Here is a 14,936-nt window from a genome sequence, read left to right on the forward strand (position 1 = left end):
GGAAACTGGAAAGTAATTATAAGACAAAACTGGACACAATGGCTCTTGGTTTTGTCCAGTTCACTGAAAGCTATTAGAAATTCAACACTGCAGAGGAAACAGTGCTGTTGAAACAGCATACTTGAAGATCTCTAACTTTTTAACATATTAATTACCTTCTTCCTTTCTGTTTTGTTGTTGGTGCTGTTTTGGGGATGTGGATTGGTTCTTTCAATGCTCCTTTCAGATGAATGGTCCTTTCTTGTATCACTTCCCGGATATGTTTAATCCAGTCCTGTTTATTTTCTATACTGGATGCCTTTGATATGTAAAAGAAACAAAAACACCAGACTGGACTATTATAGCTGAGAAAATCCACAAATATAGTCTAATGAATATCAAATGCATAAAGAAAAACTGTGTGAATCATTTTTGAAAACATGAACAGAGAAATGGAAATCCAAGCTAGTTGTCTTCATTTTGAATCAACAATACTACTTTACACTTGTCAACATTGTTAATATTGTTCATTTAAAAACATTTTATTTAAGATTTACCTTCTTCTTTCATAACTTAAAGCCCCAAGAAGGCTGAAGCGCTATACCTCATGATAGACACAGTGGATTGACTTAATTCAAGAATTCCAGTAATAGCACCTTGAATATTAGTATTTTAAACTCCTGATATGTTTTAGGTCAATTCTAACTTTATATAATAATCTGCTATCACTGAAAGAAAACTTATGTTGTGACGCATATACTTCCACAACCTATTTTATGTATTACTCTTACCACTTTTCAAACATATATGGAAGTGGAAAGCTAATTCAGGGATTGTATTTTAATGACTGTCTACACTCAAAGTACAGAAAAGAACAGGAACACCTTAAAGTGATCTTATGGAGAATGATCCCTTGAAAACAAAACCCTTTATACTGTTTGTATTGGTTTAATCCTTCAGTAGGCCAACACAGATTCCCCTCTGCTGTCAAGTCACTTTGGTGATAAGTACACCATATCTGCTTCCATACAAGGGAAGACTATTTGTCAGCAGCTGTCACTCTAAAAGAAGCAGAAGTCATCACTTGTTACATTCCTAACAAGCAAGAACAATAACTACAATACTTGGTATATCCATATAAATTCACTAAACATATTCACTAAAATTACCTTGAGAACAATTTTGTTGTCTGAAGTTGGTGTTCTTCCAACCCAGAGAGCAAACTTGCAGGGATCTCCTTCTACATGTTCTGTGACACCCAGTTCAGAAGTCTGGAATTAAGAAAAAAAAAAAGTTAGAACTCCAAGGCAATTTTTTCTCAGGAGACACAAAGGGATGCTCATATAATAATTGAGCTCTGCTATTTGAAGAGAGTTTTAGAAGGTTCAGTCTAGCTTCAGAGAGAATTCTTTATTTTTGGGAGGGTGGAGGGGGCTTCTTCAACAGCAGCGGCTGCAAGCTAAACTTTTCTATTTTTTTTAGTAAAGTAACTACTAACAATAGCATTTATAACCTGAAATCCCAAATTGCTTCCAAAATTCCAAATTCCACATTTTTGACTTGACATAAAAAAAAAAAAAAGCCGGGTAACTCTAAATAAAATAAATAGAAATACTTTGTGTAAACCAAGTGTTGGTTTCTCTCCTTCCTGATTTCCATTAGGGAATACTCATCACTTATTGATTTTTATGTTTTTGTTGAGATAAGATATGCTTAAGAATTGTCTTGATATCTTCTAAAACTGTTTTCTGCCAAGCATGTCCTTTGTAGTGTTTCCTTTACAAGTGAGTCCTTGTAGTGTGAAACTGATAAAGAAATTCAAAAATTCAGTTTCCCTTGAGAATTTTATGGGACAGCTACATTAACAATCAGTCTCTGGGAACGTTTTAATGTCAGACTTTTATAGCTAATTATCATCAAAAATGTTTTTGCTTTCCAACTGGAATAACATCTCAATCATGCGAATTTGCTTCCAGTTAAACATTTCATATAGGCTTTCCTCCAAAAAAAATTACAACTGAGAAATATAGCTCAAACCACAAGAATCCTTACTCCAAAAGATAACTGACAAGCATTCCTACATTATTAGAAACGGTATTTTTCCTCTCACATGCATCATCAGTAGCAAATACATTCATTGCAAGAGATGGTGGATGCACCGTACCTGAGTAAAGGTACTTTGGTTCTTGTCTCACTTGGATACCAACTTGTTTTTTGTTGCTGCTTTTTTGTTTTGGTGTCTTTTTTTTTTAAAGAGAAAAACACCCACCCTTTCATCTCTGTCATCTCACTTGGTAAAATTTTCATTGAAATACTTAAAAGTCTGTGATGCATTTTAAACTTGACTCACCAACAACTCCTGTGTGTGTTAAAAAGCTTATAAAATACTTGATACAACACCACATTAATTAACTCTAAGAAAATATGCATTACTGCACAGCCCAACATAAAGTCTGAGAGACCGGGATAGTACAATTTAAATATTTTTTTTTTAAAGCCCAGTAAAATTAGAAGCCTTGGTACACTTGCAAATGTTATTAGTTCAGGAACAATTGAGACAATGCAATAGAGGCCTGTACAATAATGAGTGGCAGAGCAGACAGAGGTTGGTCACTGTCCCTTTCCATACTGGTGGGTGTCAAGCGAAACTAGTGGGAGGGAGTCAGGTTCAAGCACAACACACAGAGGCAGTCCTGTACCTAAAATGTAACTAAGCAAAACATCTCTTTGCCAAAGGGCACTGGATATGTCAAAAGTCTGTATGAGGTCTGTGGACAAGCTCATGGAAGAAAAATCCTTTTAGGGTTACTGAGTGCACAGAAACCACACCCAGGCAAGGAAGCACCTAAACTGCCAATTACCGATGACTGGGAAAGTATTTTGGCAAATTATCACTTGCTTGCTTTGTTTCCATAGCCCTCCTGAGGCACTTGCTTTTGGCCACTTTCTATCTTTTCAAAGGAGTTCATAAACACATTCTTCCACTAATACAAGTCACGCCATTGAATATCCTGCACTGGGAAACCACAACAGTAATCACATCCAAAGTACTGGAGATGACCCTCACTTTCTTAAAACTGCCTTCCAGAGGTGGAAGATAGGATAACGTGCAAGAAAGATCTTTCAAACAACATGCATGCCTTCAACATCTGTATTAATGCCTTTTCTAAAAATCAAACTACAAGGATTGCTATAGTAAGTAATCTGCACTACAGGATATTTTGCAAACTAGGATATGAAGACAAAAAGATAAGCTTGTATTTTAAGAATAGGGTACAACATCAGTTTTCAACATTTCCAGCAACTTTTCTAGATTCTAGACAATTACTTGTTCTTGCCAGATGAACTGACACAACAAGCTTATGGGACTGATTTTTCATCTCTGTCTCCTTTCCCACGTAATGCTTTGGCAGCTGATATTACCTCCAGTACACCTGAAGTTTTTTGTATTTCAGGTTCTTCAGGGCACCAAAGAAACACATGATCAACAATGCTGCGGTTTTGTTACCTGCCAGCTACCTTATATCAGGAAGGACAACAAGTGTTTGAAATGAAGTGACAGAACATGCAAAGTAAGACAGAGAAAAATCATTTTTTGAACCAACCTGCTTTACCAATTTGGACACAGAGGTGGGAAGAGGGGAAGGAGGAGTAAGAAGGAGCTGAAGCAGGGAAAAAAGGCTCAGTATTCATACCACCTAGACTTGGTCATATACCCCAATCAGATCAATAGAATAAAAATCTCTTTTAGAGCTTGATTTTGAGAAGTAAAGTTATTTCAAATTCTTTTTCTAAACTGTCTATTACGAAAGCCAGTCTTGCATTGGCTGGGGGCAAATCAAACCAAGGGAGACTGTCACTTGACTACCTAAATTTATAGAGCATGAATACTGCTCTCACCCAAGTCATCATATAAGATGTGTGAATTACACTTGTAAAGCGTACACGCTATAGATGAGGAATGCAAAAGGGGATTTTATTATTATTACTTTTTATTTTTAAATGGAAAGGAAAAAAAATCTCATCTCTACATCCTTTCAGTGGACCATAAGAGCTTTTTATTTATTTATTTATCAAAAAAAAGGAAAGAAAAAAAAAAGAAAAGTATTACTGAGACTACTAGCCTCAGTAGACATTCTGGAATTAACTTTTCCATAACAAGGAGTACTTGTGTTTCCAGACCAGAATGTGTAGAATATCCACCAGAATGAATCTTTACTACACCTGTTACAGTAATATCCATGTTAAACTAGTATAATGAATGCATTCTGTCAACTACTTCCATCCTGCTTTCTAAAAATGAGCCTTAAAGGCTCTTAAAGAACCAACACACAAGAAACAAAAACATTCCAGCCTAGTCTTGAGTTCCCCATCCTGACACTGACACACAGTCTTCAGCAGTTGCTATCAACCTACTCTGTCTCCTGAAAAGCATAACAGAATAGCAAAGTCAGAAGATTCAGTCTGCACGTTTTAGTGCAGTATAATAGTTGTTCCAGTTCTTCAGGCATGTTTAAATTATCTGAGCTTAGTCATAATCATCTAGCCAGTTTCCTAAATAAGACCACTTATTCTTCCATACTTACAAACAGTTTACTCTTGTAAATGTACTTGCTCCTTCCACTTGAGTCCTTTACTTCTTTACTGAAAACCAAGGACATCTCAAAAAGGAAAAGGTGCCTCTCTCTCCCCTTTCGAATTAGAGTTTTGGGGTCCCATACTTGGAAGGATTCTTGAAGGATGAGCTCTCCCTGAGATTCTATATTTTCATCAAAGCCTAAAAACCCAAGGAGAAGAAAGGTTCACCATGAAAAGTTGATAATATGAGGAAATTAAAAAGCACAGCTTCAGTTCATTAAGCAATTCATCTGACGTTTTTTTTTTTTCCCAAATACAGCTTGGAAAAGATAGAAGACCAAGGAAGCAATACTAAAAACAACCCTTGATTTTAACATTGTAATACACTAAATGAAACTGTAGCTCAAGTTTATGCCTAAATTTAGAAATCCAACTGTTAGGAAGTTTATCAACTCTTCTGGCAGCATTTCACCAACAAATGGCATCTCTTTCTGTTGACTTCTCTCAACTTCTTCCACAACAAAAATTATTTTTCCTACTAGGTTTCTGACAATGTAGAAAGTGAACAGCTTGCAAGGACAAAGAGATCAGATCAGGTTGTTCTGACATGAGCAGGATCCCAAACACCATCTTTTCTGCTAGTACACCTTCCCTATAGTGCATGCAAGAAGCACGTAAATATATTCCAACAGGGAATGAAAAAAGATGGCAGCTCAGAGCTGCTGCCAAGTGATGAGCCTGCCATTGATTCACTCCACAATAAAGAAATTGCAGCTGGATTACTCATCTTGATATATATAACAAAGGTGAAAGTTGAGAATACCAATGAGTTTACTTCCACTCTAGTGACAGCGTTCTCCCAGTTTAATACAGAGCTTTAGAATTACAGGATAACAGGAATTAGTCTACGATTCTCTTCTGAGTGGTATAAAATTGCATTTTGAAGAAATACTGCTTGCCAATAGTCTCTCAACAGAAAAGCACCAGCCTTGTCAGGAGAACAACAGTTCCTTGCTATTCTAAACAGAGCAGAAGTATGGAGAGCATCAGAGGCAAGTTGCTTCAGGATGTTCATTCAAAAACCTCCAGAGACATAAAGAGGAAATGTGCTCACTCACTCTATTTGTTTAACATGGGATGACTCAACTATATACGCATGATTTGTTATAACACCAACTTATGTAAAAGATTAGGATATTCTCCAGAGTCACATTCCTGGTGTTAAAAGATTATTGCCAATGCTGGTCAGCATTTATACTGACACCATCTCCTCAACAAAGCATTTGGAACTGATCCTGCAGACTGACCAACATTCCTGTTGTTTTAAATCAGGGAAGAGAGGTGATTTTGAGCATTCACGTGACCAAGGATCACATGTCAAACCAAGATGAGTTTTATAGTAACTTCCATGGTACTGCATTCCTATGACAAGCTCCATTACGAAGGCATAGAGGAAAATAAACAATATTGACTGAAAATACTTTGCAATAAGTCTTTATTCTGCAACTGCAAGCTAAGGTGGCTCTGCTTTTATCTCAAAAAAAATACTTTGCCAAAGAAAAAAAAGTTTTATTGCTACGATGGCACCATCATACACGATAAAATGTCAATTACAAAATGGATTTTGGCAGAAAGTCGTTCTCAGCACATAGAAGCAATTACATCCAACCTCAACTGTCTGCCATGAACATGATTATGCTGTTCTGGCTAAGGCTCAGGCTAAATTGGCTTATGCTGACATTTTACTGCCAGAAGATACATTTCATTTCAACCAGAAGTCTGTGGAACAGGCAGCAAACAGATGTGAAAACTACAAATTTCTTGGAGACTATTATTTGATACATAAATCAGAAAAATCAACTCTAATACACGTATGACCCTCTTATAAAGAAAGATACTAGTTGGAAAATGTAGATGAAGCTACTATATCTGACTGTTCACCTGCTACATTTTAGGTGACTGGTGGAAAATTTTGCTAGCCTATGTATTTTTCAAATCTGCAGTGGCAGAGGTGTAGATCAGGATGAAAGATCATTTTTAGAATGTTAACAAAAATGTACCAGTTGTCCATCACAATTGATTTTCCTAAGTAAGTTTGCATTTTATACACCTCCAAATAAAAAGTATATAAAATACAAACCCAGAGATATAAAAATGTTCATATTCTTCAGATCTTCTCAACATATAGTAATATAAAAAGTTATTAAACAAAGTTAATATACAGCATATGACTGAGTTAAAAGGCCAGTTTGAATCCTACCTTCCAGCATGCTGAGGTGCATGGCATCATTGGCTCGCTTTGGCACACTAAGCATCACCTCCAGGCCATCTTTTATCTCACCTTTACCTTCTTCACAGCATGTGAGCAACTCCTGCAAAAGAAAAGCAGACAATCTATCCTATGTTTCTACACTAATACAACAGACAATCAAATGCTACTTCTAAAAAGCAAAAATCATTTTTTGCACGTAACGTCTACTTTGTTATTTTGTGCTTCTTACTCTTCCAATGACTGATAGCATACATTGTATTTATCACAATCTGTTCTTCACAGAGCAGCCCAAGCATTCAGTTAACCACCTCTGACTTAAATAAGATCATCTGGTTTATAATATATCTTTAAAAATTAAAATAAGGACAGTTTTGGTTTTTTTTTTTTTTTTTGATAACCACAGACACAGCTCTTGGATGTCGTGCTACATCAAGGCCCAGAACAATACAGATGCTGAGTCATAAACATAGTGGAAAGCGGGTTAGCACAAAAGGGTCTGCATGTCAATCTTTACTCCTCTGCTCCAAAGACCTGGTCTGTACTACTGCTGATAAAAGAATTTATGTTGTTTCATTTCAAATATTCAGTGATCCACTCTACTTTGCATCATTTACACAGTTGAAAGCATCCTACAGGCAATTTTTTTTTGTATACAAAAAAACATTAAATAATGGACAGAAGTTAGAAAAAGGAATATACTGAAATGTAGTAATTTAAGGTGACTCAGTTCAGTGCACATTCAAGACTCAACGATATTAATGTACGAGTGCTTGAGCTGATATTCAAATTTCCTCACATACTTTGAGCGTTTGAATAGTAACCAAGATAAAATGTAGCTTATATAACCAAAAGGTCACATTATGTTCTTTCTGTAATTCAAAAAGTCCACTTAATTCACTCCTTCAGGTTAAATTCCTTTTAAAGAGAAAGCCAAGTGACTCCTGCATTGCATCATTGCACTATTTTTATTTAACTGCCAATACTATCAATCATTGCATCAAAACAGTACAGCACGACACTTAAATTTCTCATGACAACACCACAGAAAAGTGAATGTAACTAAATATCCTCTTGGAGAGGGAGAAGATTAGCAGTTTCAGCACTGTTTGCAAAAATAAACAGAATTTCTGAAGGTGTGTTTTGCCATCATTCAAGATTTGGGCTCCTTATCCTTCCATGTTTCATGACTCTTCTCTTATAGAAAAAAGAAAACAACAGCCATCAAATAAATCCATTTTATTATGCAGCAAAGCCATCTGGCTCTGAAAAGCCTGGTGAAACCCATCTATCCCATTCCTTCAATAATGCATCAGCTAAGACGTGCTTAGATTAAAAAAGTAATTGTTGAAATCAGTCGCTAAAAATTCTAAAACACAATAACCTATTCATGCAAGTTATTAACTTAACCAAACTGCATTTTTTTGCAAGGGAAGAAATTGAAATATCACAGACTCACTTCCATCCAACTCAACCAGAAATAGCAAGGAATGTTTTTCAGAAGTTTTAAAAAACAATTATCCGTGGAAGCTCTTGATTGGAAAGGGGAGACAGAGATCGGTTAAGTTACTTTTGTAGGGAGCTATTACAAAATAAGCAATGCCATCTAGTAGAGATCCAGCACAATTCAAGAACATAGCTGTTTAGCCAAGGAAACATCTGTCTACTGAATGAAAGTTGTAACCAAAGGTTTCAGTTATTTTAACAGCTACTTTGTACTTGACATTACCAGGCAACATTACAAGTAACAACTTAATACCATTATCATAGCTAATGGTTAATGAAAATTTGTTGCAGAAACCATTACAAAAATGCACTTGTCCATACTGCCATGAATGATTTTTTGCTCTGGAAACCCAAAGGATATTTTCTAAGTAAACATTAGTAGAGAGGTATCCTTCTGATTTACAGAAATCTGGGAAAAAGTTCCTTATTTATGCCATCTTTATTTTTCAGTGTTTTCCTAACAAATATTTCAGCAAGAGTAAAGCTGCCCAGGATGCTCTAGTCTCAAAGTGAAGAGTAAAAAAGCCTTCCTGATTTCAGAAACAGCTTTGCCTGCTTATGAACAGCAAAATCAGGTTAAGAACTTTGAATTAGTACTGACCTTTAAAAGAAGCTGGTATTTTGTTATCCTTTGGACAGGTTTGATGAGGTAAGAGGAGATGGAGTTGGCCAGTCCATGTCGCTGCTGTATCTCCTACATGAAAAAAGGAAACATGAGGACTGTGAGCACCAACATGCAGATATAGCTTGTTCTGAAGGCTATGTAATAGACATTAACTGAAATTTCTATTTTAGCAGGAAGAAAGAAGAAGAAAAAAGACAACTGGATTACAAGATATTCCAGTCATAGGAAGTGATTTAGTTGAGAATTTACCCACTCACTTTATGCAAACAAAAGAATATTACCTCCAAGGGTACCCTCTGAAGTATTTCAACAAGCCTAAATCCAAATAGCAGTGATTAGGAATATTGAAAAAGTGGCACTGCCTTATTATTATTTTTATAAACTGGAATTTGTGGGGTTTTGTTACTTTCAGAACAGAAAAGAAAACAAATCCGAGAGTTCTAGAGAACAGTGAGGACTACTGCATGAAGACTGAGAAAGAAATTTCTTGGCATCATCTGCTAGTTTTAACTAACAGTCACAGAGCTTTTTTTTTCCCCAAAAAGCTGTTACAAATCCACAAGGGGGAGCAAGAAGTAACATTTTCTAACCAAAGGAAAGAGGTTATGCAAGAGGTTAAAAAGAAACCAGAGCCACTTATAAATAAAGATGTCTTCGGCTAACCTAAAGGAGGAAAATAAAAATGACATGATAATTACATGGGATAGTTACAGAATTCAAATACTGATCATGGATGAACTTCAAGGCCAGTACTTGCCTTTTATCACAGAAGTGTATGTATTTTAACCACATTATTTCTAGCAGCAGGTTTATGCACTACAGCTATAGGCCTTCTAACCACAATTACAGCATCAGAAATTCCCAACAAAGGATTCACACGACATTTTCACGTGGCCCAGTCATGACATCACCAGGAGCTCTTGAAGTTACCTGTACACAGTCAGGTCTTCACTTTTCTAATCCACCTTAACTGAATTAGGGGATGGAGCGCTGGATACACTGCTAAAATAGAGGAATTGAGGATGTTCCACTGGAAGCAGTGGCAAGAACATATTTCTAATACAATTTTATTAGAGCCTTTATTGCTTTTTAAAATAGTATCATAGAATCATAGATCGGTTTGGGCTGGAAGGGACCTTGAAGATCATCTAATTCCACCCCCCACCCATGGGCAGGGACACCTCTCAGAAGATCAGGTTGTTCAAAGCCCCATGCAGTCTGGCCTTAAATACTTCCAGGGATGGGGCATCCACAGCTTCTCTGGGCAGCCTGTGCCAGGGCCTCACTACCCTCACAGTAAAGAATTTCCTCCTTATATCTAATCTAAACTTACCCTTTTCTAGTTAACACCATTACTCCTTGTCCTGTCACTACACCCCCTGACAGAGTCCCTCCCCAGCTTTCCTGTAGGCTACTTCTAGGTGTTGGAAGGCCGCTGTAAGGTCTCCCCCAGAGCCTTCTCTTCTCCAAGCTGAACAACCCCAACTCCCTCAGCCTGTCTTTGCAGGAGAGGTGCTGAGCCCCTTGATCATCTTCGTGGACCTCCTCTGGACTCACTCCAACAGGTCCCTGTCCTTCTTGTGCTGGGGGCCCCAGAGCTGAATGCAGGGCTCCATGTGGGGTCTCATGAGAGCAGAGCAGAGGGGAGAATCACCTCCCTCAAACTGCTGGCCACGCTGCTTGTGATGCAGCCCAGGATACGGTCGGCTTTCTGAGCTGCAAGCACACATTGCCAGCTCATGTTGAGCTTGTAAACTAGCACCCCAAGATCTTTCTCATCATGGCTGCTTTCAATCCATTCTCTGTCCAGATGCAGGACCTTGTACTTGACCTTGTTGAACCTCATGAGGTTCACACAGGCCCACCTCTCAAGCCTGCCCAGGTCCCTCTGGATGGCATCCCTTCCCTCCTGCATGTCGACTGCACCACACAGCTTGGTGTCATTGGCAAACTTGCTGAGGGTGCACTCAATCTCACTGTCCATGTCACTGACAAAGATATTAAACAGCAGTGGTCCCAATACTGACCCCTAAGGAACACCATTCATTACTGATCTCCACCTGCACATTAAGCCATTGACCACAACAATTTGAGCGCAACCATCCAGCAAATTCCTTACCCACTGAGCGGTCCATCTGTCAAATCCACGTTTCTTCAATTTAGAGACAAGCATATAATGGGGGGCAGTGTTAAATGTTTTGCACAAGTCAAAGTAGATGATGTCAGTAGCTCTTCCCCTATCCACCAATGCTGTAACCCCATTGTAGAAGGCCACCAGATTTGTCAGGCACGATCTGCCCTTAGCGAAGCCATGTCGGCTCTCATCAGTCACCTCTCTGTTTTCCACGTGCTTTAGCATAGTTTCCAGGAGGATCTGCTCCATGATCTTGCCAGGCACAGAGGTGAGATTGACTGGCCTGTAGTTCCCCGGGGTCTATCTTTTTTTCCCTTTTTAAAAATGGGGGTTGTGCTTCCCCTCTTCCCATCAGCAGGAACTTCAAGGGACTGCCATGACTTCTCAAATATGAAGGACAATGGCTTAGCAACTACATCTGCCAGTTTCTTCAGAACCTGCAGATGTACCTCATCAGGTCCCATTGACTCATGCACCTTCAGGTTCCTTAGATGGTCTTGAACCTGATCTCCTACACTGGCTGGTTCATCATTCTTCCAATCCCTGTCTTTGCCTTCTGGGGCTTGGACCATGTGGTTGGAGCTCTTGTCAGTGAAGACTGAGGCAAAATAGTTATGAAGTACCTCAGCCTCCTCCATATCCTGGGTGACCAGGTCTCCCATTTCCTTCTAGAGAGAGCCCACAATTTCCCTAGTCTTCCTTTTATCACCGATTTTTTTTTTCATCAGCAATTACAGTATTTAATAAGTTCTTTAAATTTTTTTGGTTGTATGACCATATCTAATTGATATGACCTGATTTTCTGTAATGTATCTACTCTTGTACAAGCACTGAAAACTAGACAGAGGCTTCACAGAAAGACTTTACCTTATACTGTTAAGAATCCCCATCTCCTTAGTGAAAGGCTTTTGAAATTAACACCAAGAGCTTCAGGGATATTATGCCCTTCCCTCTATTTCCACAACTAATTCTAAAAAACAATGGTGTTGTCGCTACACATCTAGTAGCTTAGCACAGGAGAGGAGGAAACAATGTAATTGAATCATCTGTAAATACGTATTCAACAAAATCACCAAGGAAGCACAGAAAGTCCTTCAGAATGACTGAAATCCTCCAAAAACTCCAACAGCCACCATATTTTTGTCCTTTCCTAAATGGAATGTTACATGTAGACCAAGTAACTTCGGGACTGAATTAGCAATGGTTGGTTTAGCAGCTCTGAACAATGCTAGTCAACTGAATTCCTACTGCATTCAATTACAAGTCAAAGGCACTCCAACAAATTTAACAAAGACTGTCGTCTTTTTTATGTATGGTGCAACCTAAGCAAATCAAAATGCTAAGATTTGCAGAATGTGCTAGTGAGAACTGAAGACTCATGTCTCGGCTGTTGCTGCCAAAACCCTGTTTGCAGTTCTGAACTGCTGTGATATAACACTGACTTCTTATATTTAACAGATTTATGAAGACCAATTGAGCAATATAAATTAACCATGTGAGATATACGATTGATTTTCTTAAGTTGACAGTAAATTTTAGTATTAAGCTTGCATTTTCTTAAGAAATAAGGCACTCAATATAAATATAAATACAAGATTCAAACTGGCAAGACATATTTTTAAGATGAAGTACTTACATCAAAGTATGCTCCTGCATGTTCTAATATCAGCTGGGTAGAATCAGGCTTATTTTTACAGTAAGTAACATACATTTGGAACTTGTCTGCCTGCAGACAAAAATGCAAATTTATATGTTATCACAGAGCGTAACTGCTGTCTCAAAAAGTTTTTACAGTTATTAGAGAACATTTCATCTGTCTCAAGAAACTAAGCAACATAGGATTATTTTCCTACTCAAACTGGCCACATAAGAAAATACATCATACAAATGCGACTGAAAACAATGGCAGCATATGCAAAAGTAGATTATTCATAGCTAAGACAAAGATAATGAACTAAACAAAAACCCAAATTTGGCAATTCACATAAACTTTGAGAGCAGCCAAGTACTGGCACCTGACAGCAGTACCTTAATTACTTTCCTGTTCAAGATTGACAATTTTTTAAATCCAAATTTCAAGGAAGAGTTACTTCTACAGAGACTCAAATTTAAAAGAGACTTGAGAGTAAGCATCTACCCCTTCATGCTTCCTATCTCCCTTGTTACTTCTAAACACAAATCTGACTTTGTTACCCATGTCACGAAGCAGTGTCCAACATCTTCTGGTAACTGTTCATATTTTTCCAGCTCTTTGAGGAATATACTATGGGTAGAGAAGAAACAAACAGCATAAGGCACATGAAGCATTTTCATTAGAGCAGCTTACATTGATCTATTGTCTGTGAATAGTTAGAAATCTTACTGTAATTCATACCAACAACATGAGCTAACACTATTAAAAGGAATGGATGACAAATGTGTAGTATCAGAGATAATATAAATTAGCTATTATAATTCAATACAAACTCCGATGTGAAAGTTCGAAATTACTCCAGCAGACTTATGCAGTTAATACATGTACACATAAAAGTAAACAAAACTGAATAACTACAGTTCACCATCCAGAAGATTTCCTATTGTCTCAGTTTCAGGAAAAGTTTAGCCTTCATCTCAAGAGAAATAGGAGGCTGACTTGCTTTTTGAATACTCAAGTTAACTAAAGAAACTGTTAGCGCTATACCTGCTGAGTTCAGTGATTTCTACCTCTTCATGACAACTGGAAAACGTACAGCAATATTTTAATGCATTCAAATAATTTCTTAAAAGCTGAAAGATGTCTGAGACTTAAAAAGACAGTTTCTAGTGGTGTACCTACCTGGTTACAAAAAGCAACAATTTTAACAATTTAACAGTATGAGAAGAAATCCTTTACATTTTTGATGGCAAAGAGTTCATTATTCATATGCACCATATTTTCATTAGGAAATCCCTCAGGTCATCATGTGGATTTACCACTAATATGGAAACGGGAGATAAGTCACTCACTTATTGTGGAACTCATAGATTTCCTGCATGTTTCCAAAGATAATGTGTTCTTTGTTTACAATACCAGGTGGGATCTCTTCAACTCCACTTGTCATTTCCCATAGATACGTCTGCCCAGGACAAAAAAGATGCATGAAAAAATCATCAAAAAGCTGAACAGAAGCACTCAGGTTATCTGTAAGCACACACTCAATGCAGAAAAATTGGTGAAAATCACGTAGCATCATCAACTCCAGTTGTCTGTTGTGTCACATATCCCTTGTGATTTTGGCAGGAAAATACACGTTCTAAAACTGACAATTTAACATAGTCCTTCAGATTACATCATTTAAAATGCATAGTGCTCTTGACAACCTCTAATGCTTCAGGATATTCCTTATGAAGGTCACGTCTGCAGTCTGGAAGTTCATGTTTTGTGCAAGAGCTAACACTGAACATTACTAGCTTAAGCATAACAATTACTGGGCACTTTTCCATAGAATCTTTCTGAATTTCTATTCAAAAAGTCAGCGAGTAGCAGAACATGTGATACACATAATAAGGGAATTAACACAAGCTCTTTTCTCTTGCTAGCAAAGCATATAAATTAACCCCCTCCTTTTTCCTGTCCCTCTCCAAAAAGAAGGAAAAGAGAGGAGGAAAGGGAAAAGAGAGGAGGAAAGGGAAAAGAGAAAAAAGTTTATGAATAAGGAAAATATCAAATACTAAAACTCAGTACTGACAAAAACAAAACATACAGGATGAATTCTGAAATGGCTGATATCAACTGTAATTCTAAGTTTCATATTAATTGCAGAAAACCCAATTTAAGTCTTATGACAACAAACTGATTCTTTTTTTTTTTAAATCAAAAAGTAGAA

At 37.4% G+C, this 14,936-nt stretch overlaps 1 protein-coding gene across 1 annotated transcript in view; it reads right to left on the reverse strand.

The window, feature by feature from the left end:
* TRIO (trio Rho guanine nucleotide exchange factor) overlaps positions 1-14,936 on the reverse strand; it is a 256,422-nt gene that overhangs the window by 84,158 nt on the left and 157,328 nt on the right. The window contains exons 25-32 of the mRNA XM_080579300.1: positions 14,077-14,186; positions 13,285-13,354; positions 12,728-12,817; positions 8,934-9,026; positions 6,818-6,929; positions 4,566-4,756; positions 1,149-1,250; positions 156-298 (exon numbers count right to left, since the gene is read on the reverse strand). Of these exons, the coding sequence (XP_080435426.1) occupies positions 156-298; positions 1,149-1,250; positions 4,566-4,756; positions 6,818-6,929; positions 8,934-9,026; positions 12,728-12,817; positions 13,285-13,354; positions 14,077-14,186 (911 nt within the window). The remainder of the gene's footprint in view (positions 1-155; positions 299-1,148; positions 1,251-4,565; positions 4,757-6,817; positions 6,930-8,933; positions 9,027-12,727; positions 12,818-13,284; positions 13,355-14,076; positions 14,187-14,936) is intronic.

The sequence above is a fragment of the Anser brachyrhynchus genome (assembly GCF_964034855.1).
Source record: "Anser brachyrhynchus genome assembly, chromosome: 2".
NCBI classification, from domain to species: Eukaryota; Metazoa; Chordata; class Aves; order Anseriformes; family Anatidae; genus Anser; species Anser brachyrhynchus.